Consider the following 19,180-nt stretch of genomic DNA (forward strand, 5'->3'; position numbering starts at 1 on the left):
CATAAAGGAATTAAGAGAAAGGCAAAATGGCGGATTAATCAAACCGCACTCCAGCCGTGGTTAGTGATGGGCACGCACGCCAGCAAGCCAGCCAGCCAGCAAAAGAAAGCGAGGCAAGGCAAGGAAAGGCAAGGATTGAAGGAAGCCTCCAAATCCTTCCCTGTCCAAACCACCACCTCTCCCCCTCTGCCGCGGCCCCACGCTGGCCTCGATCCACCAAACCCACCTTCTCCGTTTCAAAATCCGACCTTCCTTTTGGTTTGGCTCGTGAGATCCGGCGGAGGAGCAAATCGGCGAGGTCGAGTAGCGTGGAGATTATTTGGCCATGAAGCAGTCGGCGGTTCAGCAGGCCAACCGCCGTGCGTACACTCGATCCTCCGCCGGGGATGGCGGGGGCGTTGCCGCCCCAGCTGACGGGTCCTCTTTCAAGTCTCCTGGAGTCATCTTCTGGCCTGCCTTCCACGTTCTCTGCTGCCTTGTCTCCGCCGCCGCCGGATTCCGCTTCTCCCGCCTCCTTTTCCTCCTCCTCTTTTCTCCTCTCCCTCCCTCCTCCTCCTCCTTCCCCCGCCACCACCTTCACCTCCCCCTCGTCCGCCAGCAGCCCGCTGTCGCCCTTCCCTCCTCCCTGCCGCAGCCGGCAGTCCTGCCTCCGCCGCCCCCGCCCACCTCCAAATCCCTCGCTTCTAGACGCGTCGTGGTCGGACGCCACGGTATCCGCGTGCGGCCCTGGCCGCATCCAGACCCTGCCGAGGTCGCGCTCGCCCATGAGATCCTCGCCCGAGTACAGCAGGAGCAGCGCCTCCAATACGGAGTGAAGAATCCCCGCCCCATTCTAGTCGTCACGCCGACCTATGCCCGCACCTTCCAAGCCCTCCATCTCACCGGCCTCCTCCACTCTCTCATGCTTGTCCCGCACCCCCTCACCTGGCTCGTCGTTGAGGCCGGCGGTCTCTCCAACGAGACTTCCGCGATCCTCTCCAGCTCCCTCGTTCCCGTCCTCCACCTCCCCTTTCGCGAGCAGATGTCGGTTGTCTGGAGCGACAGACACCGCCTCGAAGCCCGGATGCGCCTCTACGCCCTCAGGTGTGTGCCCTTTCGGCCCGATTGTCGCCTCTTCCTCTTCCAAGATGGTTTTTTTAATAATAATAATAATTTATTATTCATTGCGAACTTTGTTTCTTCGAAATCAGAGTTATCCGGGAACGAAGATTGGACGGGATCGTCCTGTTCGCAGATGACAGCAACGTCCACACCATGGAGCTCTTCGACGAGATCCAGAAGGTGGAGTGGATGGGCGCGGTATCGGTGGGAATTCTAGCGCATTCCGCGGCTCCCGATACTTCATCGCGGAAGCAACAGCGGGAGGGAGAGAAGGAACTCTCGCATTTGCCGATCCAAGGTCCGGCCTGCAACTCCTCGGGCCACTTGATCGGCTGGCACACCTTCAACACCTTACCGTATGCAAAAAAAGCTGCCATCTTCGTGGGCGAAGGAGTGACTGTGTTGCCTTCGAAGCTCGAATGGTCTGGTTTTGTGCTTAACTCGAGATTACTATGGAAGGAGGCGGAGGGAAAGCCCAATTGGGTTCGAGATCTTGATGATGTTGGGATTAACGGGGAGGAGATCGAGAGCCCACTTGATTTGCTGAAGGATGCGACGTCAGTTGAGCCACTAGGTAACTGCGGGAAGAAGGTTCTGCTCTGGTGGCTTCGGGCTGAAGCACGTTATGATAGCAAGTTCCCTACTAGGTTAGTTTTGCTAATTGACAATCTTTTGTTTTGTTTTCCTTTGTTCCTCTTAACTAGTTCATATTCCTGAGCTAATTGGTTCTTTAGGATAACTAAATGCAGCTGAAATTTTCAAATCCAAAGCCCTGATAAAAATTTGGCAAGCAAACTATCTCAGTAACGCTGCTCATTCCTTTTGGTTTAAAAGTTCTATCTTGTCCTCCAGGAATTTTTTAGTAAAATTCCTAGTCTTGATATGAAAAATACTTCGAAAGAATTTGCTTCATTGGTGTCTCTTTATATCATTATCATATAACTTAATATAATGTATCTAATGTAGGACTTAATCAAATAGTTACCACTTTTGCTTCAAGAACATATAAATAACTAAACCTAGAATGACTCCCAGTCGATGATAATGCCATGATCCAGCCTACTTAGAAAATTTGGAGTTAACTTTCATGGCCATGATACTTGACTCATTTAGGACTTATAAGTCTTTCCAATTAGTCTATGATTTGCATTATAGAGCTAAGTTGGGGTGTGACTAGGGTAAGGTGGGCACTTGTGGGAAACTTCCGTGGGCTATCCGTGATGGTATAGTGTCTGTGATGGTATAGTGTCTCTTCGGGAATGTGTTATTACAGTGGTAATTCTGCAAAATCGCTTCTTTAGTTATATTTCTGCAAAAATAGTTCAACGAAGGTCATACTTCTGCAAGTTTACTAGTTTGCTTTTGAAGTCAGAATACCATTTCCCCACTTTCAAAATCATTAGCATCATGGTTGGACAGACAAGGTGATCATTGCAGGTAATCTTCTTTTTCTAATCTGTAATACAGGAGAGATAAAAAAAAGTATAATTTTGGTAGTTTGATCCACAAGCAGAGTTATGACTTAGAGGATTAGTTCAGGTAGCTATTTTCCCTATATGTTCTTTTCTTCAAACCTTTCTTTATTGCTCTCCGCCTCATTTTCATGGAAGTTAAATCTACAGTCTCCTCCTTTTTCAATTTGATCATTCAATTCTGACTAAATGTATGCTAGACAATTGCTAAATGGTAAGGAGAATGGAGAAGAATAATTCAGTACGCTGTAAAACTTAATGATGGATGATACATTGTGTATATATATTCTCCAACATATACAATTCAGTTAAAGTTAAGGTGTCAATGATCAAGAAAGACCAAAGAAAATCTTATTTAACATATTAAAAAGTGATTTGATGGATAAAACATTATATCTGACCCAAATAATTGAGATTTTCATGCCTGTTTTTCCAACATGAGATGATAACCTTCTTCATTTAGCACTCTGATTGAATAGGATATCTTGTATCGCTCCAGATGGTTTTGTATTTACCACGAGGTAGGTCCCCACTAAATGAATGCTTTTGCACATTTACACCTAGAGGGAATCCAGTCACATGGCAAGTGCAGTCACTTTGACCTTTTTCTCTTTTAAGGCATGGATGTCTGCATGACTGTTATGATGAAGAGGAAATGTATAGGCCTACAAAGTTATAGATATATCAACAACTTACTAAAAGTGATTAAACTTTTAAGTTGTGAGACAGCTTGTGTTTATTGTTTGTCCAAATTGAGAAAATAATTTCAGAAAATTGCCATGTTTTTCTCATATGCTTTCTTTCGTTATCCAGGAAGAGGAGGAGATCAGTCATATTCATATTTTAATCTCATAATTTTTGAAGTTTTCATAGCCAAAGTGTTAAAATTTCCAGTCTTAAACATTCTTTTACATAACATACAGTAACTTTTGTTTGAATTAGATTTTGGATTTATAGGCAAAGGTAGTAAGTCATCAGATGGCACTATAAGTTTATTGCTCATTGTTTCATTGCTCATTGCTCATTGCTCATTGCTTGCTTACCACCCTTGAAAAGGCTGTTCTAATGGGAATGTGTATGACTGTTCTTATCCCAGAACAAGAAACATAGTTATCTGGTCAAGGAGTCTTAGTCTTGACAACAGTAAATGCTGGTTTGACATAAATTTTACATATAGATAGATCTTGCATCATGTGTCAATGGAACTTGAGTTCTTGCATGGATTTTTCAACTCACTCATACAATAAGCATTTCAAAGATGTTGCCTAGCACTATTCTAAATATATTGCTTATTGGCTTTTGGTTTAATGTAGATGGGTGATAGATCCTCGTTTGGAGATCATTGTTCCTGCAAAACGAACTCCTTGGCCCGAGGCACCTCCCGACCTTGTGTTTCAACAGATGGCAGATGATGAAGACCACACCAGAGAGCACGTTTCAAAGAAAAGTAAATCTTCTAGGTCTAAGAATAGCTATAGGAAGAAAAAGAAGCGCGAGGCTAATGTAAATACACAAGTTTCAGATTTGTCCATCAGGAACGTGAAATGAGGTTCCAGCAAAGAGGTAGTGTTCAAACCTTTCTCTGTAACAATGTGTTGAATTCATGTGATCCTTCTTCACATGGTAAGATTTCTGATTTAACAAGTACCTATTCTCCAACATATGATGCAGTTTCCTTGGAAATAGCTTCACGAGGAATGCTGCAACTTGTGTCGAGCACGCGGGTGGTAACAAATTGAACAGCAAATTCTTAGAATGTGCATTCTTTCATGCAAAGCTAACGATTAGAACAAGATTTGCATTTAAGCTTCTGCAGGGTTCATGTGGTGGTGATGTGGAATGAAGAATGCTTTTGTTAACATATATGAAGTTTTTTTTGTCTAATATATTAATTTGATTCAAGATGCATTCAGACTCCTCCAGCGTTAGATGTTGAACAAAAAGTGCACCTTGGAAGAGCCCTTAGTCTACTACTGATTCCTGTTCTTCAGCTCTCACATGATCTTGAATAATCTTTTTGGTTCATTCATGTGTTATTTCACAAATGACCATTTTATTGTTTAATATGACACTTGAATCTGTATACGTTAGTTATATTACCCTTCTGTATGCAAACTGATATTAAGATTGGTCACTGTTTTTATTTATTTTATTTCTGTATTTTTTATTTCAAGAAAAGAAAAAAAGAATGTATATTAGTCGATTGATCTTACTTCTACAGAACACATGTTCCATACTCGAACACACAATTAGAAAACTTCTACAAAACCAAAATATAGTTCACTCAAACACTATTCTTACGTGACTTCAAGCAGATCTTGCTTCATACCTCGAGACTTCCTCGACAAGCCTCTAGCCTTTGAGTTCTATTTAATCCAGATAAACTTGGACATCCATCTCTGAGACTCCAAATCATTAGGAGTGAGTTCTAATTCTAACTTTCAGAGTATAATTGAGTTGATTATGACGGAGTAAAATTGTTGAAGTAGATAAGGATCGAATCTCAACGAAACTGAGATAATATCTTTCTCTGTTGTGGTCAATTGTAATTTTTCGATTTATCTTTTCACAAATAGTCTTGGGACCGACCGTGTAAAATTACTGGATGATGAATTTCATTTGAAAAATTCTAATTTTAAGACTTCCATTTGCTTGAAGATTCACCTCTGAGACTTTTGTCAAGTATTATATTCTCCTCGACCTATCAAAATTTCACCTATCAGAATCTCACTGGATTTTGTCAAATATCTGATTCTTCGTGATCTATGAGGAGCTTACTTTTTACGAATTTATGATCCTCCTTGCTTCACCTACCTGAACCTGTAGGAGTTCACTCTTTATGATTCTGACCGACATCCAATTCTACCTACTTTGCTACAACTTCACTTCAATTGCTAGAAGCTCACTCCCTAGAACAAACGGCTAGGGTGAGAAGTGGTTGCCAGATATTGCGGGGCGTATCTACATGGAGCTGCTACGTTTGTTGTGGCTGTCTGCCATTAAGATTCAGACGCGCAGCGCAAGAATCCATCCGCCGCTTGCTTCTCCTCACATGCCTCCCACCTCCCACTGCTGGCCATTCATATCTCTTTGAGACCTGCCCTGCTGGTCCACCAGAGTAGAGTAGAGTAGAGTAGGACTTCCCTTGCAATCAAGCAAGCACTGCAGTTTGCCTTGCCCTTACTCCTCAGCCTTCATCCCTCCACCAAAAGAAAGGAAAGGAAAGGAAAGGACAAAATTCCATTCTTTGCCTTCAAAGCAATGGAAACCCACCGCCGCGCTTATTCCCCTTCCTCGCGAAATGAGGCCATGCCATTTCCATAGCCGGCCCGGCTGCACTCTTTCTGACGCCACGCGGCGGGCGTATGGGCGGCGGTCTTCTCGCTCAGCTGCTCGGCTTCTGTTTCTGGGGATTTTTATGGCTTGCAGGACCGGTCGCCGTTTTCTCCGGCGGACCAGGGACTCTCGGTTCCCACGACGCCTCCGTGGCGGTGGACACCACGGCCTTCATTGCGGTGACCGACGACGATTTTGTGTGTGCTACTCTGGATTGGTGGCCTCCTGACAAGTGCGATTATGGGACATGTAGTTGGGGCTTCGCTTCCCTCCTTAACCTGGTCAGTTAATTTGCTGCGTCTTTCTGCATCACGACCTTCAAATGTGGCTTCTTTTTTTTAGGCGTTGAAGTTTCTATTTCCAACTTGCTATTCAACATTCAAATGCTCCTGCTTGCCTTACCTCCTTTATCGAGGACTATGCTCCATGCTTAACTTTACATGCTTTCTTTGTTCTAAAATTTCAAACGCACAAAAGAAATTGTTTGCCGGACCATTATGTCTAAAGGTATTTAAGGTATTCTGGTTCTCAGGATTATTATCTCATCCTCTTCATTTCTGATGGAGTAGTTATTCATACATTTCGTTGGAATGTGAATTTGCTGAATTCACTCTTAATCCTTCTTAGCTATTCCTTCACATCAAACCATATATTTTGATCTATTGGAATTGTTATCTAATTTCTTCTCCATCCTATTGCTTAAGAAAGAAAAACTATGTTATTTAAGATGGCAGATGTTTGTAGTCCATGCAACTTGATGAATCTCCCATGTAGTCATTCAATTGCATGACTTTATTTAGAAAAATGTTCCTAAACATTAAAAAGTCTGTGTGTTTCAGTTTCTACCTGCAGTCTCTTTTTAAATGATAACATGTTTGTAGAAAGCATTGATTTAGAGGTCATGATTGACACTTGTGTATGGAATTGTACTCTGATGCAGAATCTTTCCAACCCTGTCTTGTTGAATGCTGTCAAAGGTGGGAAAACAGTAACTAAGTCACAGCATATTTTGTTATCTTAATTACTTCTTAAATAATCAAGATTGATACCTTTTCTTTCCATCAATTTTTTTCTTCTTGTGTTGCATGTTTCTTTCTTCAGCATTCTCTCCGCTAAAACTTCGTCTAGGAGGCTCCTTGCAAGATAAGGTCATATATGACACAGGGGATCCAAAACAACCTTGTACTCCATTCAGCAAGAGCACTTCTGAGATGTTTGGTTTTACTCAAGGTTGCTTACCACTGCCTAGATGGGATGAACTCAATGAGTTCTTCAACAAGGCCGGGTAGTAATCTCTTGTAAAGTTGAATTCCACTTACTCGTGTTTCGGTTACTCCTTTTGTTTAAGAATTATAGGTTTGGCTTCAGGGCTGTCATCATCTTTGGTTTGAATGCTCTTAATGGAAGAATACCTCAGAGTGATGGTTCTCTAGTTGGACCTTGGAACTACAGCAATGCTGCTTCTTTTATTCATTATACCGTCGACAAGGGTTATACCATCCATGGTTGGGAGCTTGGTAATTATTTGATCTACCGCAATCAAAAATTATATAATGAAGTTGTAGAGTCAGAAATTGTTTTTTTTTTCACTATTTTTGGATATAAGACTGTTTTCTCAATATGTCGATAGATTTCATTAATCTCTTGCATCCTAGGAAACGAACTAAGTGGATCTGGAGTTGGAACAAGAATTGAAGCAGATCAGTATGCTGCTGATGTGATCAACCTCAAATCCATCATTAATGACATTTACCATGGCTACCAAAGCAAACCATTGGTGTTGGCACCAGGGGGCTTTTTTGATTCCAATTGGTTCGGTGAAATCATCAGCAATACAAAACCCGACTTTCTCGATGTAATCACTCACCACATCTATAATCTCGGTCCAGGTGACTAATTAATCTTCTACCAGCATTAGACTCATACTAGTAACATCCCTCTCTCCAGTGCACTAACTTTGAACAAGCTGTGTTATTGAATCAGGAGTGGACCAGCATTTGGTTGAGAAAATTCTCGACCCCTCTTACCTGGATGGTGAAGCCAGCACATTTAGCGACCTGCAAAGGATCCTCAGCCGCGGAGGGACTTCCACCACTGCCTGGGTTGGCGAAGCTGGAGGCGCTTACAACAGCGGTCACCATCTAGTGACTGATTCCTTTGTTTTCAGCTTCTGGTGAGCCAATACTATCATTTCTTTACTAGACAGCACCTTTACAGAAGTCTCTTTCCGGACAAATTATTAGCCTTTTGGAGTTGCTAGGTACTTGGATCAACTGGGCATGTCGGCTAAATACGACACCAAGACTTATTGTAGGCAATCATTGATAGGAGGAAACTATGGCCTACTTAACACCACCACCTACCACCCAAATCCTGATTACTACAGGTTCAATTTCCACTAGACAATCCATTTTTGAATCCTTGTCTATGAAGAGAGCCTCATCTCATTTTACTTTTACTCGTTCGACGCAGTGCACTGTTGTGGCATCGGTTGATGGGTAGACGAGTTTTATCAACAAAATTCACTGGCACAAACATGATAAGGGCATATGGCCACTGTGCCAGAGACACAGTAAGCTTACTGTATTTATCAAAATCCCTTTTTCATTGGTTCTCTGACTTAATAAACCTCTATCTATCTATCTATCTTTTCATTGGCAGCAGGGAATCACACTACTTTTGATCAATCTCAGTGGCAACTCTACGACACAAGTGTTCGTCACCACCCAGGCATCTTACTCCTCCTCGTCCATAACAAAACTTCATCATCTTACAAATCACAGAACAAAGATCTACCACTTGCCGAGGCTGGGGAAGACATCTGAATTCAGCAGGGAAGAGTACCACTTGACATCGAAGAACGACGATATTCACAGCCAGACAATGCTGCTGAATGGTAATATCTTGTCTGTGGACTCGAATGGTAATATTCCGGAGCTCGAACCTGTCAAAGTCGACGCGACAGAGCCAATTAGAGTTGCACCATTTTCCATCGTTTTTGTCCACATTAGTTATATTCATGCTCAAGCTTGTAGGAGGTAGATAGTCTAAGAAGGGTAGGGGGTTGGTTGATGCATTCAGAGCGGATTGCCAAGTAGTCCACTCTCATGGCCGAGGATTGCGATTATGTTCTTAAGTTTGATTGAATAATTAATGGTGTGGTTAGAATTATTGAACTCTGTCGGCAATCATCTGGCAGAAATTAATTGCAAAAGTCACTTTTCCTTCATAATTCCATAATGGTTGTTGTTGTATCGCTATCTCAATAATTGATACTTGCACCATCCATCCATTGTAGTCCATAAAAAGCCTAGTAGTATATTTACTTTGCGAGAGGAGTGGATCTTGATTGGATTAATTGTCAAATCTTTAGAATTGATGGAGTTTCGAGATGGATTTGGATTTGGATTTGAAAATGGGTACCACCACCATTCTAGTTAGGAGGATTTGACTTGTGGAGAACAAGGATGGAGGCCTTTCTACGAATCAACGTAGAACAATAGTTTGCCTTTAGAGAGAATTTCAAAAAACCAAAGAACAAGAATCGCAAAGTCCTAAAGAAAGAAAAGTGGATTGAAGGTAAAATTCAGAGATTCAAGTTGGATAGAAATTTAAGGTAATGGAATTATTAATAAATATTTTGCGTAATAACCTCTTGTGCAGAATAGGTGAGTGTTCCGGCTCGTTACCGACGACAGCAGAATCACCGGACAGGGGGGTGGCCGCGTCGCCCAATCCCGAGACCGCGGAGGAGAAAGGACCTGCAGGGGGGGCACTGGAAACACGGATTAGCTGGGCGCCGGGGGATCCCGGCGTGGCCACTCCGACGCTCAAGTCAGATCACCAGAAAAGTAGAAATGTACCCCTCGGATTCAAGATGGGTTTGATGTCGTACCTGTGCGGTTTATATAGAGCAAGAGGAGGGGGCGATATCTTCGGATCTAGCTGTTTGGGATTGGAGGAGATGGCGGACTGACAGGGTCCGCTGTGTGAAAAGTTCTTCAGATCCGGCGGTCCTCCCCTACCTCTTATCTTCTTTGAAGGGTTGCGATTGGCTGGAGTGTCTCTTGTGGATAGATGTCGCGAAGGAGCTTGGTTCTCTCAGCTTTGGTGTTATCCCCTTGTTGGGTGTGGCCAACCTGCGGAGGTGAAATGTACTGCTGTGAGGCGCTCCTAGCTGGTATTCCTAGCGGTGTAGGTAAGCGGGTCCCTTTTGGCCTTCTTATGTGGGTCGTAATAGGAGACCTTTCTTCTAGGTAGGGCCGGGCGCCCACAGTTGGGCGCTGGCCCCTGGCACCTGTCGGCCTCCGGTGTAGGTCGGCTTATGATGTGGCGACCTGGTGATGAGGTCGGCTTATAGTGCGGCGACCTGGTGACGAGGTCGGCTTATGTTGCGGCGACCTACTTAGGAGGTTGTCCTTTGGTTGTGGTTTTACTTCCTTGTGAGGTATCAGGTGGGTCTGCAGGAATTGGTCCGGTGTGTTGGTCCTGCCTTTGCCCTAACTGGGAGGTGGGTTGGGGGCTAGTATGCCTGCCTGGTTCTGTGCGATGTCTTCGGTGCAGATGTTCGTTACTTTAGCGGGGTTGGTTGTGTGGCATGTGTGGGGTGCTGTTCCTGGCTGCGGGGCTAAGGTGTCCGTATTCCGCTTCTCTGGGACAAGTGTGTGCCTGAGATTCGGGCCACGTGTCTTCTGGGGGCCCCCCTTATCCTACCTGTTTTGTCCACGTCGTTCCATCCGGATCAGTGAGTACAAGAATGCCCATGATCTATGGATGAAACTGTTAAAGCTTCATGAAAAACCCACACTAGTACAGAAGGAGGAGGAGAAGCGTCCATGCTAATCCTATGAAAGTCAAGGAGCCCACACTTGAAGGTATATCATTTCCAGTTAAAAGAAATAAATATTGTAGGATCGGGAAGTTGTATTAAAGGGGAGTCAAAGAATAACGGGTGCCGTTTACTATTTTTTTCCTTTTTGAAAATCTTCCGAAGGCAGAGAAACTGCTCACAAAATTGAACACAAGCATAAATAATATGAGATGAAGTATGAATATAAAAATAATATAAACAATCGCTTATCAATCTAGTATGAACAAAATTGCAGTACTTCTCTTAGCGCTTCTCGGATCACACACGTAGACTTGGATCGAAATAGATATGTGCTTATTCACTCTGATTGGTCAATTGAACTCTTTGATTTTAAGAAACTTTATTTGTTTACAAAATAAAATTAGCACAATCACTAAAAAAAAAGCATTCTGCGACAAAATTTACGACGAATTTTGTCAAAAAATTCGTCGCAAAAAGATTTCTAACGAAATTTGCGATGAAAAATTTTCGTTGCTATCAAATCGTCGCCAAACTTCTGCGACGAAAAATTGATGTTTGTCGCACATATTTGCAACGAAAAACTAAATTTGTCGTCGAATTTGTCGTCAATTGGCGACGAATCGGTTTCGTCGCCAATTGGCGACGAATTATGTGTTCGTCGCCAATTGGCGACGAATCATTGTTCATCGCATTTTGGCGACGAACACCTATTTCATCGCCAATTGGCGACGAATTATGTGTTCGTCGCCAAATGGCGACGAATAAAAATTCGTCGCCAATTGGCGACGAATTCTGCAACGAATTTAGTTTTCATCGCAAATAATCGATAAATAGTAAGTTACGATGTAATTGCAACGATCACTGTTTCGTCGTAAAATTCATCGCCAATTGACGATGAATTTGATTTTCGTCGTAAATTTCGTTGCAAAATTTAAAAAAATAAACAACAACAATTTATTTTTTTAATATTCCTGTAATACATATAATATCGATCAAATCGGATCGATTTACAAATACATTTAACCTGTAACAATCAACCATATCAAATCTATAACAATCCAAACAATTCACATAACATTCAAACAAGTATATCAAATCCATAACCATCCATACAATCCAAACATCATAAACAATCCAAACATCATATACAAACTCCATAACAATCCATACAATCCAAACATCAGATACAAACTCCATAACAAATCAAATAATATCCATAAACAATCCATACAAAGTACTGGTCCACCGAGAAATCCATACAAAGTCAAAGTAACAACGCGCATCATCAAAATCCATCAAATTCATACAAAGTCTAAACAAATTAGATGAGATATGAATAAAAGATAGGAAGAAGATCATCGTGGTCCCCCAGAAACTCTGTTGGATTCTTCGTCACTATCTTTTATTCGCCTGCATACAAAAATAAAAACAGAGATAAAGTAATATCATTCAGATGCAATAAAAACTAAAACCTATAAATTAAATAGGTAAAGAATTACCTTTTTTTTGGATTTGTTTAAAAAAACCACCTGCTAAAAAAATTAAATAGTATTAGTAACAATATAAAAATTATTAACTTACAGGTCTAATCAACTACCAAATAACTAAAATAATGCTTATAAAAAATTCCTACACAAAATTTAAGGGTTTTCGGATCGCCGATATGGTTTAGGTTTTCAGGTTTAAAGTTAAACAAATTTAAGGGTTTAACATTTTAAAGTTTACGGTTTACGATTTATGATTTGAGAGTTGTGGATTTAGAGAGATAAAAACTATATTAAAAGACATACAAAACATATCATAATTAAACTCTATAACAATCATAAAATATATAAGACAATCATGGTAAATGCTTTTAACAATAACAAAATTAAACTTACAGATTTGGCAGGTCATTACTTGATCTATTTAACTACAGCGATAGAAAATTACATGACATTTTTTTCCTTAGCAAAATAAAAAATATCATGTAACTCCTATCGCTATAGTTAAATAGAAAATGTAATAATCATGTTTATATATCAATTAACAATAACAAAATTATACTTACAACAGGTGAAAGCAAAAGTATACGTAGGACCGCATGCCCTCAAAGCAGGAGTATGCTAGAATTCACGAAACGTGTAAACCTGCAAAAACAATATTAAAAAATTAATCAACACTAAATTCACATCATGTATCTTAAAAATTATGTAATATTTATACAACACACTAAACTAAATTAACATCATGTATCCTACACCAATGCAAGCACCGGCCAGGTCCCGCCAACACCTCCCCGTGCCGATCGGTGCCTCCCCGCGCCCGGACAGCACCTCCCCGCGCCCGGACAGCACCTCCCCACGCCGGCCAGCACCTCCCCGCGCCGACCAGCGCCTACCCGCGCCCGGCCAACACCTCCCCATGCCGGGCAGCACCTTCCCGCGCCGACCAGCGCCTCCCCGCGCACGCCAGCGCCTCCCCGCGGCCGGCCAGCACCTCCCCGCGCCGGCCACCACCTCCCTGCGCCGACCGGCTCCTCCCGCGGCCGGCCAGCACGTCCCTGTGCCGACCGGCGCCTCCCCGCGCCCGGCCAGCACCACCTGGAGCCGACCGCCACCTCCCCGCGCCGATCGCCGGTGGCTCGCGCCCGGCCACGGCCAAGCAGGGGCCGCCAGCGGCCGCCAGCGCACCGACGGCGTCCCCGCACCCGGCCAGGGCCAAGCAGGGGCCGACAGCGGTCGCCAGCGGCCGGCCAGCACCTCCCCGCGCCGGCCACCACCTCCCTGCGCCCGGCCAGGGCCAAGCAGGGGCCGCCAGCGGCCGCCAGCGGCCGGCCGCGCACCGGCGGCGGCCCGCGCCCGGCTAGGTGCACTCCGGCGGCGAAACCGAACCCACAACGAAAAATAAACGAGGAAGAAGGGAGGACGATGCTTACCCATCGTTTCCGACGAGATCCGAGCGCAGTCGGCGAAGAGGAGAGGAAAGAAATCGCGACCGCGTAAAGGAAAAGAACCGGATCTAGGGTTTAATAAGTGATTTGCGATGAAACATTTTCGTCGCAAAATTCGTCGCCAAATTGGCGACGAATAAGGTCTTTTGTCCCCGATTCGGCGATAAAATTTAGCATTCGTCGTCAAATTGACGACGAATTCAGTGTTCGTCGCAGAATTTTGGCGCGGAACAATATCTTTGGCTAAAATTTGGCGACGAACACGTAATTCGTCGCCCATTTGACGACGAACAGGGTTTTTCATCGCCAAATTGGCGACGAACCAGAACTTCGTCGCCAATTTGGCGACGAATTTCTTTTTCATCGCCAAATTGGCGACGAAACAGCCTGTTTGTCGCCAAATTGGCGACGAATTACGTGTTCTTCGTAATATTTCAACGCCATTTGAGGATATTGTCTTTTTTTGCAACGATTTCATTTTTCGTTGCCAAATTGCGACGAATTATTTATTCGTTGTAAATTTTGTGACGAATTCGACAACGAATTGATTTTTTCGACGAATTTGGCGACGAATTATTTTAGTTGCTAAATCGGTAACTAATACTCTTTTCGTCCCAAATTTTGTTGCAGATTTGCGATGAAAATAAATTTCGTCCCAAAATTCGTTGTCAATTGGCGACGAATATATTTCGTCCCAAAAATTCATCGCAAATTGGTTATTTTTTTGTAGTGAATAGATATAATAATAATAGTGAAAGATAATATTAAAAAGATTATACTTCGGTTTATCAAAATCGGTTGATCAATCAATTGATTTTGATAAATTGTGATAATGTGTAAATTTTTTCTATTCCATGTAGTGAGTTAATTGTGATGATGTGTAATATTTTATATTCTATATAAGGGATGAATTAAGATTATATATTCTGATTAAATATTAATGATAATATTTAATATTTTTTATAAATTATTATATTTGACATTTATAAATTATTAGTTAAGATAATATTTTAAAATAACCTTATAAATTATTATTACTGACATATTTATTGTCCTTATTTAAAAATATAAGATATTTATAATTGTTAATATAAATTAATTTAGATGCTATTTAAATTTATTTTATTATGATAATAATACGACATACATAAATGTCTTTAAAATATTTTTTTAAATATTTTCTATTGTCAAAATATCTAAAGAATTAAGACACTTAGCATATATATTTTATAATGATATTATATAAATATCAGGAATATTAGAAATCTTAAGACGACATCGTATTTCAATATATCTTTTGATAATGTAATCGTAACTTTAGTGTTACTAAAAGTATACTATAAGAATGTTTATGTGAGATCCTATATCTTCTCTATAGATTTTTTTAAAGAGAATTAGTAAGATAAATGATGCATGGTATCATAAAGTTTTTATAATTTAATTAGGAGATATACCATGATTCCTCACTATTAGATGTTTCTTCTTCTCCTCTTGAGCTTTCAACTCCGTCATTAATATGCTTATCTGTCTTGATTGTTATTTTGCCTTCCAAATATTCAGATGAGAAGTTCGTCTCACATGCTTGTTGTTGAGTTCCGAAAGGACGATACTCATTCTTACAGTGTCCCTTTGTTATATTCAAAACAAATAACATAAAAATTATCAGCTTATGACTCAATCAGGCTCGAACTTTCTGTGTGGCCAAACAGGTAGCTGTCTATATATATATATATATATATATATCTATATATATATATATATTTATATATATATATATATATATATATAGAGAAGTGATCTACTGCGCGAATCCCCGTCCGCGAACCGTGCGCGACACCCGACCCACGCCCACTGCCGCCGCTGCCGTTCCGCCGTCCGGCCACCTCCGGCGACCGGACCGGGCCCGATCGACGCACCACTCGCCGGCGCATCGACCGGCGTCGGTCCGGCGGCCTCCGGTGACCGGACGGCCGCGAATTCGGCCGGAATCCGCAGCTCTGCCACCCACAGCCACTACCGCCGCGATTTCATCGCCGTCCGGCCATCTCCGGCCGCCGGACCAGGCCCGATCGACGCGCCACTCGTCGGCGCGTCGACCGGCGTCGGTCCGGCGGCCGGAGATGGCCGGACGGCGGCGAATTTGGCCGGAAACCGAGACCACAGTGATTGGCGCCGTTTCCGGCCAAATCGCGGCCGGAATCCGGCCAAATTCCGGCCGGAGACCGGCCGGGGAAGGACCGCCGGCGCCGGGCGGTCCTTCCCCGGCCGGTCTCCGGCCGGAATTTGGCCGGATTCCGGCCGCGATTTGGCCGGAAACGGCGCCAGTCACTGTGGTCTCGGTTTCCGGCCAAATTCGTCGCCGTCCGGCCATCTCCGGCCGCCGGACCGACGCCGGTCGATGCGCCGGCCAGTGGCGCGTCGATTGGGTCCGGTCCGGCGGCCGGAGATGGCCGGACGGCGATGAAATCGCGGCGGTAGTGGGCGTGGGTAGGAGAAGGTGCGGACGGGATCGCGTAGGGAAGGTGCGCGGCTGATCAATTTCCTATATATATATATATATATATATATATATATATATATATATATATATATATATATATATATATATATATATATATATATCATCGAGACTCAGTCAAATTTGATGAGGATCTGAGGACGTCGCCTCAAAGGCACACTCAAACAACGCGATAAGCATGGTCAAACTCCCGTAGAGAAGAGTTGACGAATAAATTAGCTTCTTCTTTGAGAATTATTAGTTAAGCATGTGATAGATATGCACGAAGCTACCTTAGCTTGTTTGAATTGACCAAGCCGGCCGACCCTAGTTCAACTTTGAAATCATCTAACAACTATAATTTCCTTCTCCTTGAAATCATCAAACGAACGATTAAGACTTAGCTTGTTCATTTCGATCGTCTGTCTGCTAATTCATCTCTCTCTCTCTATATATATATATACATATAAATTTGAAGAAACTTAACCCACTGAGTACGTACCTGCTCTATCTGCAGGCTCTCTCTTCGACAAATTAAATCCATTATTACTGCTAGCTAGCTGATCCCAAAGCCTCCGATCCCGGCCATGAACTCCTCCATCCTTCCATTCCTTCTCCTGCTCTTTTTTATCAGTGCAGCCGCCCCCGCCGCCGCCTTCAAGTTTCCGATCAAAAACCCATGGCTCGACTTCAAAAACCTCTCTGGTTGCCACCTCGGTGAGAACCGGCAAGGGGTCGCACACCTCAAGGCCTATCTCAACCACTTCGGCTACCTTCCGGCCAACGACAGCCGCTCCAACTTCACCGACTCCTTTGATACCATCCTCGAGGCTGCAATAGCTGCCTACCAGCGCAACTTCCGCCTCGACGTCACTGGCGATCTCGACGCGCCCACTGTGGAGCAACTCATCACCCCGCGCTGCGGCGTGCCGGACATCATCACCAACGCCACGTCCTCGGCCTTGCGCGGCCGCAACCTCTATTCTTATTTCGACGGCACGCCAACGTGGCCACCCAAAAAGACCCAGCTCAAGTACGCCATCACCGCCACCTCTGCCGTCCAAATCAACGTCGCGAGGCTTAAGGTCGTCTTCCAGCGCGCTTTCGCGCGGTGGGCCGCGGTGACCACGTTGGCATTCGAGGAGACGGAATCGGCGTGGGAGGCCGATATTACGATCGGGTTCTATAGAGGCTCCCATGGGGACGAGGATGATTTTGACGGCCCCCTGGGGACACTGGCGCACGCGTTCTCGCCGACAGACGGGCGGTTCCATCTGGACGCGGCGGAGGCCTGGGTGGCAGAAGGGGACGTGGCTGACGCGAGCTCGGACGCGGCGGTGGACCTCGAGTCCGTGGCGGTGCACGAGATCGGGCATCTGCTGGGACTCGGCCACTCGTTGGCGCCGGAAGCGATCATGTACCCCACCCTAAGGACGAAGACCAGGAAGGTGGAACTGACGACCGACGACGTCGAGGGAATACAGAGTCTGTACGGAACAAATCCCGACTTCAAAGGGGTGGCGCCTTCTGCGAGCAGTCCCGAGACGAACGCCGCCGTGCCCGCCCATGGCCTGACGGCGGGGGCCGCGTGGATGGGGCGGGAAGTTTCCTGCATCTTGGCCGGCCTAGTGATTGGCCTCTTGCTTCTCTAATTAGTTGAGATGTTTTTTTAAGTCATCTGCCTTTTTTTAATTAATTAAATAACAAATTCTTTTGTTTGTCTTATCAGATATTTCTTATTGAATAGATAGTTTTTATGTTGCTTACTCCGCATGATTAATGTTGCAATTTGCAAATTAAACGAGTAGGCTGCATCAATTAAGGTAATTAAGAGAAATAATCACCATAACAAATTAAGTATTATATTTACTAAACAAGATTATTGGCAAAATAAATATATTGAAATTGTAATATGAAAATGATGATTTCTATAGATCCATAGAAATTAAGTATCTGGTATGGTCGTAAGGAATGAGTCGCGGTTAGTCAAGTCCGAGGCGGCTATCGAGTTCAACAGCACGAGTCATAGAGTCCGGATCGAGCCGAATCCTCCGACACCTCAACCCCGAGTCGAGTCTTGCAGGCCGAGTCAGGGGAATCAGGTCAGGACCTGATGGAAGTCCTCCACAACGGGTTCGAATCCTCTCAATAAGGTCCTTTGCCCTCGAATCAACCGAGCCGACTCCTCATCCCCACGCAAAGCCGGATCAAGTCTCATCCTCTCGAACACTCGGAGCCGAATCCCCTCGTCGAACCCATCAAGTCGATGCGGAGACCAAGCCGGATTCACAAGGAAACAGGCCGGCCCCTTCAGGCTAATTCGGCTTCATACGGACATCACCTCCCGAGCCGGTCCGAATCCTCGAAGCCGCTTCCCCGACCGAGCCGAGTCAACCCATTCAGGCGTAAGTCATGCCGGCTCCTCAATTCTGCCCTAGCCTAATACTGACTTTTCCCCTTTTCCAAATACCACTCCCCTATCATATGGCTGTGAATGCCCTCTGCCATCTCTGCAAATCATCATGGCGATACTCTGACAGATGTGTGTGATATGACCTCTCAAACACAAGTCAACGATGAGACATATGCTCTAACTACACCTTCTGACACATTCATAACGATGATGGAACTACCATCATACTCATGATGGGGCATGACTCTCCAGGCTTATATATAAGGTTGATTTTGTACTGGAGGGAGGTATGCAATCTCACCACTCCTACTTTTCACTCTCGTTTTCTTCCTCCCTCTCCACGAACTGATTTAACATCGGAATGGTCGCGCTGGGGTAACCCCTGACCTTTCTTCTCATCGTGACTATGATCGTAGGTGTCTTCGAGCTCGCAGTCTCTCCTTCCTTTGCTCTTCTTCGAACGTGGTGCTGAGGGAAAAGGTCGACGCATCCAAGAACGGATCTCAACAGGAACAATATCTAATTGTGCTTATCTTCTTTTGATCTATAGATCGAACCTTCCTTTTCGGTTGATCGAATTCTTCCATCAACCGAAGAC

The 19,180-nt window shown here is 44.0% G+C and overlaps 3 protein-coding genes across 4 annotated transcripts; all 3 read left to right on the forward strand.

Moving 5' to 3' along the window:
* Nucleotides 1-134: 134 nt before the first annotated feature.
* LOC141835315 (putative beta-1,4-xylosyltransferase IRX14) lies at nucleotides 135-4,720 on the forward strand. The gene is made up of 4 exons (XM_074722760.1): nucleotides 135-1,083; nucleotides 1,191-1,748; nucleotides 3,887-4,136; nucleotides 4,245-4,720. The coding sequence occupies exons 1-3, from the start codon at nucleotides 326-328 to the stop codon at nucleotides 4,119-4,121; spliced, it is 1,551 nt and encodes a 516-aa protein (XP_074578861.1). The 5' UTR covers nucleotides 135-325; the 3' UTR covers nucleotides 4,122-4,136; nucleotides 4,245-4,720.
* Nucleotides 4,721-5,812: 1,092 nt separating this feature from the next.
* LOC141834749 (heparanase-like protein 3) lies at nucleotides 5,813-9,118 on the forward strand. 2 transcript variants are annotated; one of them, XM_074722098.1, is made up of 9 exons: nucleotides 5,813-6,190; nucleotides 6,850-6,886; nucleotides 7,011-7,194; nucleotides 7,278-7,426; nucleotides 7,565-7,798; nucleotides 7,893-8,082; nucleotides 8,170-8,295; nucleotides 8,382-8,481; nucleotides 8,571-9,118. In XM_074722098.1, the coding sequence occupies exons 1-9, from the start codon at nucleotides 5,939-5,941 to the stop codon at nucleotides 8,949-8,951; spliced, it is 1,653 nt and encodes a 550-aa protein (XP_074578199.1). In that variant the 5' UTR covers nucleotides 5,813-5,938; the 3' UTR covers nucleotides 8,952-9,118. The 2 variants fall into 2 exon arrangements, with proteins under 2 accessions (XP_074578199.1, XP_074578200.1); XM_074722099.1 differs by lacking the exon at nucleotides 6,850-6,886 and having other exon boundaries at nucleotides 6,143-6,190.
* Nucleotides 9,119-16,489: 7,371 nt separating this feature from the next.
* Nucleotides 16,490-17,936, forward strand: LOC141835110 (metalloendoproteinase 3-MMP-like). The gene has a single exon (XM_074722536.1). The coding sequence runs from the start codon at nucleotides 16,757-16,759 to the stop codon at nucleotides 17,819-17,821; it is 1,065 nt and encodes a 354-aa protein (XP_074578637.1). The 5' UTR covers nucleotides 16,490-16,756; the 3' UTR covers nucleotides 17,822-17,936.
* Nucleotides 17,937-19,180: the final 1,244 nt, after the last annotated feature.

This window comes from Curcuma longa, chromosome 9 (assembly GCF_044706935.1).
Source record: "Curcuma longa cultivar G26 ecotype Majalengka, Jawa Barat chromosome 9, ITB_CL_G26_1.1, whole genome shotgun sequence".
NCBI classification, from domain to species: domain Eukaryota; kingdom Viridiplantae; phylum Streptophyta; class Magnoliopsida; order Zingiberales; family Zingiberaceae; genus Curcuma; species Curcuma longa.

What these genes read in the sequence shown, in the direction of transcription:
- LOC141835315 (XM_074722760.1), top strand. Translation starts at nt 326, where the DNA reads ATGAAGCAGTCGGCGGTTCAGCAGGCCAACCGCCGTGCGTACACTCGA. An exon ending in ATGCGCCTCTACGCCCTCAG is followed by an intron (nt 1,084 to 1,190) that starts GTGTGTGCCCTT and finishes CTTCGAAATCAG; the next exon opens with AGTTATCCGGGAACGAAGAT. An exon ending in GATAGCAAGTTCCCTACTAG is followed by an intron (nt 1,749 to 3,886) that starts GTTAGTTTTGCT and finishes GGTTTAATGTAG; the next exon opens with ATGGGTGATAGATCCTCGTT.
- LOC141834749 (XM_074722098.1), top strand. Translation starts at nt 5,939, where the DNA reads ATGGGCGGCGGTCTTCTCGCTCAGCTGCTCGGCTTCTGTTTCTGGGGA. An exon ending in CTTGTTGAATGCTGTCAAAG is followed by an intron (nt 6,887 to 7,010) that starts GTGGGAAAACAG and finishes TTCTTTCTTCAG; the next exon opens with CATTCTCTCCGCTAAAACTT. An exon ending in GCCACTGTGCCAGAGACACA is followed by an intron (nt 8,482 to 8,570) that starts GTAAGCTTACTG and finishes TTTCATTGGCAG; the next exon opens with CAGGGAATCACACTACTTTT.
- LOC141835110 (XM_074722536.1), top strand. Translation starts at nt 16,757, where the DNA reads ATGAACTCCTCCATCCTTCCATTCCTTCTCCTGCTCTTTTTTATCAGT.